The following is a 10,749-nucleotide window of genomic DNA, read 5'->3' as shown; positions in this document are numbered from 1 at the left end:
CAACATGATCAATATAAAAATATATCAAATATGAAGTGAATGAAAATGTAGAAATGTATAGAGTCAAAATAAAAACAACCATATACCTCTAGTAAAAAAAATTGATGGTCTCAAATGAAAAACTCCAACCACCACATTTTGTTCCCTCTTCCTTTTCAACCCATTCACACAATGGAAATTGCATTTTCCTCTCTTTTTTTCTTCTTTTTTCTATCCTCCAACTTTTCACCCCACAAATTACCAAACACAGCATTCATCTCATACTCAGGGTACAATTGCACGCCCAATCTAGTCTATGTGACTTGGTCATTGCTGATTGCACTCGTAGGACTCTTTGGGGCCAGTCAACAATCCTGGGTATGGAAGAACATGCATTTGCATTTTAATTGCTGAGCTGGGACTACATTAATTATGAAGTCATCCACCTCCTATCCAAAAATTGCTGGGGTCATCGGACCTTTTGACTAGGGTTGTATAAGAGAGAGCTAGAGTCGGTAGCTTACCTTAGCTTAAATAATAGATAGAAAAGGTTAGAATAATTTAATAAAACCAAAATTGAGCAGAAAAATCCTAATACATGTACTATCTGTGGCCTGTAGGTATTTAGACATGTATAATTAATGATGACATTAATTAACCAACACGCGCAATGCTGTGGATTTGATTTGTTCTACGTACCAAATGAACACCACTCTAGTGCATGCTCAACAACATTTTAAAGACTTAAAAAGGTTAAACCAAAAGAAAAAACTAATATTATAAGAAGAATGACATACCTGTAATATAGACTTCATTCTTTTAAAATCATGCGCTTAATTTCAGATACTATTGTGAAGTGAATTTGAGATGAGAAATGCTAAAATTACAAATTATTTTAGTAAAGATTTGAAATAACTCAACTTGAGCACAATAACATTCGACATAAAAAATTATCTAACAATTATGGTGATGGTGAAATTCCATTCAAGCTAAAGGGAAAAAAAGAGAAAAAAGAAGAAGAAGGATGTGAAGCTTTATCCATTCAAGCAAAGTCATGCACCACATGTGAACTATGAATTTAACTTTATTATTATATAACCTCAGGAATTACACAAGATGGAGAAATAAATAAATAAATAAATGAGCTTGGTACATTCAACAAGCTAGAAAATTATAGAAAATTTTTGGACTTCAAAGGAGCTAGCCAACAAGAAAAAGCAGGAGTGAGTTAAAGCCATGTATATCTCTCTCTCTTCAATAATAATAATAATAATACTACTGTGTATGTGAAAAACTATATTTTATATTCGCAAGAATTGTGTACGTACGTAAAAGTAATTCTGCGAAACATATTCATGATGTCATAAACACGCCCACATAATAATAAAAGTGTAACCCCAGACCCAGTTCATCCATGTGGCTCAATCAAAGCCCACCGGCTCCACCACCCCCCTGTGACCTGACCTCTTCAAATTCAATTCCAATTCAATTCACCGATCCACCAAAACAATCCCTTAAGCAACCCCACTACTACTCTCATCAACTCTGTCACAACTTTCGCCGTTACATTTAACGGCGGCAATAACAGACTCTTTCCCATGCAACAACAGTTCACCCTCATCATTATTCCTCTCTATTTTCAAGCTAGCCACAATTCCTTGTAAATCCCTATGGTTCACATTCACCTTCAGCCCATACTTCATGAACAACGTCAATGACATCTTCTGCTCCACCTTATGCCCCGGCACCACCGCCAGCTTGTGGCGGAGCAACACCGACGCCGCCACCGACTTCATTTGCAAGTAAGCTAAATCTTTCCCTAAACAAATCCTGGGTCCGGCATTAAAAGCAACAAATCTATAAGAATCATGCATCACAAACTTGTTACCGTCCGAGCTCAGCCACCTCTCTGGACGAAACTCTAGGCAATCTTCACCCCACGTCGACCTCATTCTCCCAGTTGCGTATATTGAATATGTGACCGATGAACCCGCCGGAACAAATGTACCGTCCGGCAATACATCGTCGGAGACAACATGTTTTGAGTCTTCCGGTACTGATGGGTACAACCTTAGGGTTTCCGACAATGCTGCTCTTAAGTATATCAATCGGTCAAGCTCTTCGAACCCAAGTGGCTCCTCTACCCATTTCGCCACGTCATCTCCACGTGTCTCCATCAGGACGTTGCAAATCTCGCGTAGGATTTTCTCCTCGATTCTTGGGTTTTGGATCATCATGTAGAAGAACCAGCTGAGAGCAACGGATGACGTGTCACGTCCAGCTAGGATGAAATTGAGTGCCACGTGTTGCAGGAACGAGTCTGAGTAGGACTCCTTTTTCTTCATGAACCTTGACAGCAAATCGTCGTGTGGGTTCCCATCTTTGGGCTGGCTCAGCAACTCGAGCTTACGGGCGTCGATCACACTGGATAAATACTCCTCTACGTGAACCAAGCTTCGGCTCAGGCTGACTTCCATCCCAAGCCGAAGCCATTTCCTGAGCCGCCAAAGAACCTCAGGGAAAATAAACCGTTGAAGCGAGGCTTCTGTGGCTCGGTCGAAAGCCGATGCGAAGCTATTTTCAGGGAGCCCCGGCGCACAAGTCTCTGGGTCCTTTCCAAAAGCCAAGCCGCATATATTATCAAAAGTGAGCCGAAGCATCAAGTCTTGAATATCAACTGGCTTGGCTTCGAGCTCGGCTGTCTTTAAAACTACGCAAAGCCTTTCCTTAATGGCTCGGCTGACCCACCGAGCCATGGCTTGGCGCAGAGTCCTGGTGGTGAATTCCAGTGCGGCAGTCTTCCTCTGGAACAGCCACGTGTCGCCGTCGGAGTTGAAGATCCCATCGCCCAGTAGATCGTGGAACACGGCGTGCCACGTGGGCCCCTTCGGGTAATTGTCGAACCGGGTCTTGAGAATGTGCTCCAGATTCTTCGGGTCGCATGTGACAGTCACGAGGCCTTGCTTTTTGGCGAGGAATGGAATTGCACAGGTGCAGGTTTGGTACGTGCCGCCACACGCGCGGAGATTGTCGTAGATCCAGTCGTGTAAGCGGTCACAGTTCTCAACTAAGCCTGGAAGACTGCCCAATAGGGGCCAGACACGCGGACCCTTTAACGTCCGTGAGATGAATGTGAACCATAGTAGATACACCGTGATCGCCGTTAAAAGCAGTAGAGCCGTGGACACATCCATAGTTTCCTTTACACTGAAAAAATGATGGGAAAGTGTTTTCCCGGAAAACCACGTATAGTTCCAGCTTCAGAGGGAAGAAGAAAACGACATTTCTGAAAAAGAAAAAAAAAAAAAAAAGTTCTTTTAGAATTCCGCTTCTTCTTGTTTTCCCGAAAAACGTTGTATATGTAAAACTCACCAGGTATGTATATACTTGTTTTGAATCTGAAATCTAACAACTTGACTAAAGAAGAAAAACCAAGACTTGGTTTTCCACAGAATAATAATGATGGGTCAGTGACAAAAATGAGGTACCATTGTAGAGAAAATGGAGTTCTTGATGGGAAAAAGAAAGAAGAGTTGTTAAGGTATTTAGAACTAGAAATAATTAAGCGACAAGTGATTCGCAGAGCAGAGTAGTGGGAGCAGAAGACACTGAGTAGTACAGTATGGAGTAATGTAGAAAGAAATTTATAGGTGAGATTGCATTGAAAAGCAATAACTAAGGCCAGACTGGTCATTGTTGACACGGTATCATCTCTCTCTTTCTCTCTCTCATGAAAGCATCACAATTCACAAGTACTATAAATGCACTGTGAGGTTGTTGGAACTTTTAAAGGAAAATACAGCCATATATCTCAACTTGTAAAATGAAAAAACCACTAGCCGAAAAAGCGCCAAAGGAAATGCTCTCTCTCTCACTATTTCTCTGTCATGTGGCCCACCTAATTTGCAAGAGATAGAAGATGGATTTTAATTCATGCATTCAATGAAGAGGTATTAATGAAATTAGTTGAGGAACTAAGGCAAAGAAAACACGACGTTAATGGAAAGAAAAAACAAAAAACAAAAAATGTCACGCACTAACGTTTTGTTTTAACAATCTGAGGATTCTGCAATAACTTTTAGACATTGGTTTTTTTTTTTTTTTTTACGGTATTCTAAACAGTTTGTGATTTAAAGGGTCTTAATGAAAATAGGGTTCTTTCATGTGCACTATAGTTAGGGTTGGGTGAGAAACCCACCAACAATTTATAGCTACACCGTCTTGTTTTACTTATGTGACTTTTTTTCTTTATCTGCGTACAGATTCTCGGTGGAGACAATTCCGGGGTATTCATATATCACAGAGCAGAGAGTTGACTTCCTTTCTCTTTTAATGCATTGTGATAAAAAAAAATGTGTGCCTTTCTCTGGTTTTGGTGGTATAGTGATACTGGCATGAAAAAAAAGTCAAAAGGTGCATTATATTGGCACACACCTGTAGTTGAGGGCCATGACCTTGATTATTGTACCATTCATAAGGTTGGCTCCCACCCCGGTGTTCTTCTTGGCTTCTTCTCTTTCGATGTCAGATACTGCAATTGTTTGTTTAGCTCAAAATTTCAACCCTCCTAAATTCAAAACCATTCCTATACTTGGAGACTTGGAGTAGTTATTGCCTTATCGGTTTGCTTGCTTGTTTGTTTGTTTTTTTCTTCCTGTTGGAGTTGGGAGTGATTAACAGTGACTTTGGAAGTTTGGAAAGCCCGATGGGTTTAATTCAGAGGGACTTAGAGCAACTACTTCTATCTTCTAAATATTCTGAATATCTTCTAATTTTATCTTCTAAAGAATTAAATATCAATATATATATGGGGTATCCTCCCTCACCTAAATTTCTGACACCCTTATCAAGGTCCATGTTGTAGGTGTTGCTGAGCCTATAGAAGGTTACCAAGTTGGCTTTCATATCATTTGTAATAATCCAATAAAAAACACTAACCTTTATATTTCAAAAGATCACAATTGAAATTCATTGTAGTTGTTTATAAAACTCCAATGAATTGAACATAGTATATACGTTATAAGAGACTCAACACACAACATACACTCAACTAATTTAATATCAATGTGGGACATCATAAGATGTTTGGTGACAAAAATCTTAGATTAGGGTTCAAATTTCCCCTTCTTCACTTGTTGTAATAATTTCATTGCCAAAATACTTAAAAGATTAAAAACACTAGAAACCTAAAATAATTAGTTGGCTTCTCCCATGTTAATATATATGCTTCCACTTGCCTTCAAGTTTTCCAACATTATTCTCGTTTGGAAATGTTAGGATGTTATAATAGTTGCATACCATATATCAACTTGGAAAAAGTTGTCGGATTTCCTAAGAATATTAATTTAGGAAGTGTTTTTAGAAACTTTTTATGCAAAAGAAAAAATTGAATTTTGGGGAAAGTTAATGTATGTCCTAAAGACATTGGTTTATGATATATATTTTTTAAAATTTATGGAAAAAGAAAAAAAAAAGTTAATTTTTTTGATAATTTTTTATATTTCTCGTAAAAATAATGTCAAAATTTTCCTAAAATTATTTATTATTAATTTTCCTCAGAGCGTTCGTTAATCGAACCCTATCAACTTATACCCTAACTAAAAAAAACAACAACCTACCCATTTGATTTAGTCATCTATTCTCAAATATTTAAGGTATTATCTGCTAACTTGAATGTTATACATTTTGGTGTTGAATTATTTAGATTAAACCATTTGTTGGTTTGAAATAACTGAAGTGGTTGATTGAAAAAACTTTCATACGAGCTTAACAACCAAAAAGAAAAAAAGAAAAAAGAAAGGTGATTGGAAGATTAGAGTTAACTGTAAATAAAATTGTATGATGTAAAAGTGTATTATAACTTAGTAATATTATTTAATTCTCTCTGTAGGAAGAATCTACATTCCTATCATCCTATCCTCACTTGTAAGCCAAAAAAAAAAAAAAAAAACAAATGATGTTAAATATTATATATATATATATATATACAATGTTCCTGTGTGTATTGAATTTTTATAAACCCTTAAATATGGTTTTTTTTTTTAATAATATTTATTTATTTTTTAATACAAGATAGAAACTCTATTATAGCTTAATCTAAGTGTATACATGTGTGAAGCTCCCTTATGGAGACTTGAACCTAGACCCTTACCCCCTACACTTTACAAGTACTTATATTTATGGAATAACCATCGCTCAAAGGGTACGTGGTGGTTTATTTTTTCAAACCCCTCACATTTGTGTGCCTAATTAATTTGATTGAATACCACCTTAATAAAATAAAAGATTTTGGTGCTGCATCATAACTCTAGCAACCTATTATATAGCTAGTTCATTCCCCGAATATTCCTCATCCAAGGCCGGCTGAATGTTGGAGCAAGAAATGCGGTTGCCTAAGGTCCCAAGTAAAAAAAAGACCCCCGAATTTTAATCAATAGGGTTATTTATAATCAATAAATAAATTTTTTTTTTACCAGATGAAAAACAAATAAAAAAATAGAGAAAAATGCAACGTCCATAATATTTTTCACAACAGTTTTACAACTAATGCTAAGTAACAGGTTGTTACAGTTTATTGTTGATGGCAAAAAAATAATTATAGTAATATTTTCAAATAGAAAACAAAAAGCAGTTTAAAATCTAGAATTTGTTGTAAAAAAATATTGTGAATGTTGCACTTCTAAAAAAAAAAAAGAATAATAATAAGAGTTTAGTTAGCAAACTTTTACTAGTTTTCATCTAAGTCTACCACTAACACCACTGTTTTACTTACCACTATCAATCTACCACATCAACAAGTATGAAAAATTTTGTCAAATTTTTTCTATCTATAAAATTTCTAAAAAAAGAAAAAATTCTACATAGTTCATGTTAATTAGTAGTAATTTTGTATCTAAAACAAGATGATCAATTTTCTCCTTAGGCCCTCAAATGCATCAAGTCGCCCCTGTCCTCATCCAAATTTCACCTATAAGTCTGTGTGGTCCATTTTAGTGTGATAGTTCAAGATGTGCAGATTGGATGAGATTGTATAAGTTTATATTGTGCGGATATGTATTAAGTCTCACATTAAACGTATACATCAAACTCAACTTTTTTTTTTTTAATAAAAAAATGTCAAACTCAACTTATATAAGTGATTATAATGAGTTTTAATTATGAATATCCTTAGGATAATTGTTAATAAACCATTTAAAAAAAGTTTTGATACTATTGAGAAATATAAAAAATTGTAAAAACAATTAATTTTTTTTTTCTTTTCCTATAAAAAGTTTCTAAAAATATTTTCTAAATTAATGCTCTTAGAATATCCGTTAACTTTTTCTATTATAATTTTGGGGGGGGGGGGGGGGCGGGGTGGGGACACATCAAATGTCATGAACTCATTATAATTGATATTAGAACATAACATGGACCCTGAGAATGACATTAGAGATATAGTGAGGAATTTGGGCTTCCTTGGGTTGTGAGTTGTGACACATCTTATCACTTATCCTCTATATGGTGCAAACATGTGGCCATACTAGAGTAATTGAGATGATTTAAGAAATAAATGGGAGAAGGGACCATATTTGTAGGCACATGCAACACAAAACTATGGAATGGAAATCAAAGTCTAGAGCTAACTCATTCCTCCCTACCCTAAGTCTTGAAAAGTGATTTTTAGGGTGAAAAGATTCTTTTTGTTGTTGAAATAACATTTCTCTCATAGAAGAGTTGTAATGACCCAAGCAAAAATCTACGGACTAGTTTAGTTACAAACTTTCAATAGTTGTTTTTAATGCCTAAGTCAATTCGGTATATATTTGATGTGTGTCTTAGCACACAACACACACACACACATTTAATTAATTCAATATTTTGTTAAATATAAAGAATTAAATATCAATATATGGGGTATCCTCCCTCACCTAAATTTCTAACACCCTTATGGGGTGGGGGGGGGGGGGTGGGGGGAGCACATCTAATGTCATGAACTCATTATAATTGATATTAGAACATAACATGGACCTTGAAAATGACATTAGAGATATAGTGAGGAACTTGGGCTTCCTTGGGTTGTGAGTTGTGACACATCTTATCACTTATCCTCTATATGGTGCAAACATGTGGCCATACTAGAGTAATTGAGATGATTTAAGAAATAAATGGGAGAAGGGACCATATTTGTAAGCACATGCAACACAAAACTATGGAATGGAAATCAAAGTCTAGAGCTAACTCATTCCTCCCTACCCTAAGTCTTGAAAAGTGATTTTTAGGGTGAAAAGATTCTTTTTGTTGTCGAAATAACATTTCTCTCATAGAAGAGTTGTAACGACCCAAGCAAAAATCTACGGACTAGTTTAGGCTGCGTTTGAATCGGCTTCAAACCAATTTCAGAAATCAATTTCCGGAAAATGCATGCGTTTGGCTGTCACGGAAAATGTTATTTTCTGGAAAATGATTTCCTGTTGACCGAAATTTTCAGTTTGACCACGGAAATGAATTTCTGCCTTCATTTTCACTTCAAAGGATTTCCGGAAAAAGAGAGAGAGAGAGAGAGAGAGCGCGCGCGTGCGAGAGGAGAAGACCAGTCCGAGCTCCAGTCCACGCGCGTGAGAGGATAAGAGCAGTCCGACGACGGCGATCGACACTTCGCGAGATCGCGTCGGATCGAGATCGCGATCGACGGCGCGATCTCACGAAGCGTCGTTCGCGAGATCGCGCCGAATCGAGATCGCGATCGACGGCGCAATCTCGCGAAGCGTCGACCGCGATCTCGCGAATGCGAGATCGCGACGTTGATCGCGAGATCGCACCGGCGGGTTTTCTGGATGTGTTTTCTGGGTTGTGTTTTCTGATTTGTGTTTTCCTTTCTTATTTTCCAAACACTAGAAAATATTTTCCGGAAAATTTTTTGAAATGGAACCAAACACACAGAAATATTTTCCTTTTCCAGAAATTAGCATTTCCGGAAAATATGTATTTTCCGGAAAACGTTTTACGGCAACCAAACACAGCCTTAGTTACAAACTTTCAATAGTTGTTTTTAATGCCTAAGTCAATTCGGTATATATTTGATGTGTCTTAGCACACAACACACACACACACATTTAATTAATTCAATATTTTGTTAAATATAAAGAATTAAATATCAATATATGGGGTATCCTCCCTCACCTAAATTTCTGACACCCTTATGGGGGGGGAGCACATCTAATGTCATGAAATCATTATAATTGATATTAGAACATAACATGGACCCTGAAAATGACATTAGAGATATAGTGAGGAACTTGGGCTTCCTTGGGTTGTGAGTTGTGACACATCTTATCACTTATCCTCTATATGGTGCAAACATGTGGCCATACTCTGCAATCGAGATGATTTAAGAAATAAATGAGAGAAGGGACCATATTTGTAAGTACATGCAACACAAAACTATGGAATGGAAATCAAAGTCTAGAGCTAACTCATTCCTCCCTACCCTATGTCTTGAAAAGTGATTTTTAGGGTGAAATGATTCTTTTTGTTGTCAGAATAACATTTCTCTCATAAAAGAGTTGTAACGACCCAAGCAAAAATCTACAGACTAGTTTAGTTACAAACTTTCGATAGTTGTTTTTAATGCCTAAGTCAATTCAGTATATATTTGATGCGTGTCTTAGCACACAACACACACACACATTTAATTAATTCAATATTTTGTTGCCAAAAGCCTTACAGCTGAATTGGCACCTCCCCATGCACAAAATGCTTGGGGGTCTAGGGGGGAAATGGTTCAAGCTGTGGGGTTAGCAGCATGTTATAATTATTTTCTCAAAAAAAAAATTGTTAAATATAAAGAATTAAATATCAATATATGGGGTATCCTCCCTCACCTAAATTTCTAACACCCTCATCAAGGTCCATGCGGTAGGTGTTGCTGAGCCTATAGAAGATTACCAAGTTGACTTTCATATCATTTGTAATAATCCAAGAAAAAACACTAGTGTTATAGCTCAAAAGATCACAATTGAGATTAATTGTAGTTGTTTATAAAACCCCAATGAATTGAACATAGTATATGCATATAAGAGACTCAACACACAACATACGCTCAACTAATTTAATATCAATGTGGGACATCATAAGAGGTTTGGTGACAAAAATCTTAGATTAGGGTTCAAATTTCTCCTTCTTCACTTGTTGTAATAATTACATTACCAAAATACTTAAAAGATTAAAAACACTAGAAACCTAAAATAATTAGTTGGCTTCTCCCATGTTAATATGCTTCCACTTGCCTTCAAGTTTTCCAACATTATTGTCTCTTTTGGAAATGTTAGGATGTTATAATAGTTGCATACCATATATCAACTTGGAAAAAGTTATCGGATGTCCTAAGAATATTAATTTAGGAAGTTTTTTTAGAAACTTTTTATGTAAAAGAAAAAATTAATTTTTGGGGAAAGTTAATGTATGTCCTAAAGGCATTGATTTATGATATATTTTTAGAATTTTTTTATGGAAAAAGAAAAATGCAGTTAATATTTTTGACAATTTTTTATATTTCTCATAAAAGTAATGTCAAAACTTTCATAAAATTGTTTATTATTAATTTTCCTAAGAGCATTTGTTAATCGGACCCTATCAACTTATACCCTAACTAAAAAAAAACAACAAACTACCCATTTGATTTAGTCATCTATTCTCAAATATTTAAGGTATTATCTGCTAACTTGAATGTTATACATTTTGGTGTTGAATTATTTAGATTAAACCATTTTTTAGTTTGAAATAACTGAA

General features: G+C 35.9%; 1 protein-coding gene across 1 annotated transcript; it reads right to left on the bottom strand.

The window, feature by feature from the left end:
• Positions 1 to 1,045: 1,045 nt before the first annotated feature.
• Positions 1,046 to 3,614, bottom strand: LOC126696896 (cytochrome P450 86A8-like). Its single transcript, XM_050393638.1, has 2 exons — positions 3,352 to 3,614; positions 1,046 to 3,265 (listed from the first exon to the last, which is right to left on the bottom strand). The coding sequence occupies exon 2, from the start codon at positions 3,171 to 3,173 to the stop codon at positions 1,494 to 1,496; it is 1,680 nt and encodes a 559-aa protein (XP_050249595.1). The 5' UTR covers positions 3,174 to 3,265; positions 3,352 to 3,614; the 3' UTR covers positions 1,046 to 1,493.
• Positions 3,615 to 10,749: the final 7,135 nt, after the last annotated feature.

Source organism: Quercus robur, chromosome 8 (genome assembly GCF_932294415.1).
Source record: "Quercus robur chromosome 8, dhQueRobu3.1, whole genome shotgun sequence".
NCBI classification, from domain to species: Eukaryota; Viridiplantae; Streptophyta; class Magnoliopsida; order Fagales; family Fagaceae; genus Quercus; species Quercus robur.
This window is presented reverse-complemented; position numbering and strand designations above follow the sequence as displayed.

Coding starts and splice junctions, on each gene's coding strand:
- LOC126696896 (XM_050393638.1), bottom strand. CDS start 3,173: ATGGATGTGTCCACGGCTCTACTGCTTTTAACGGCGATCACGGTGTAT.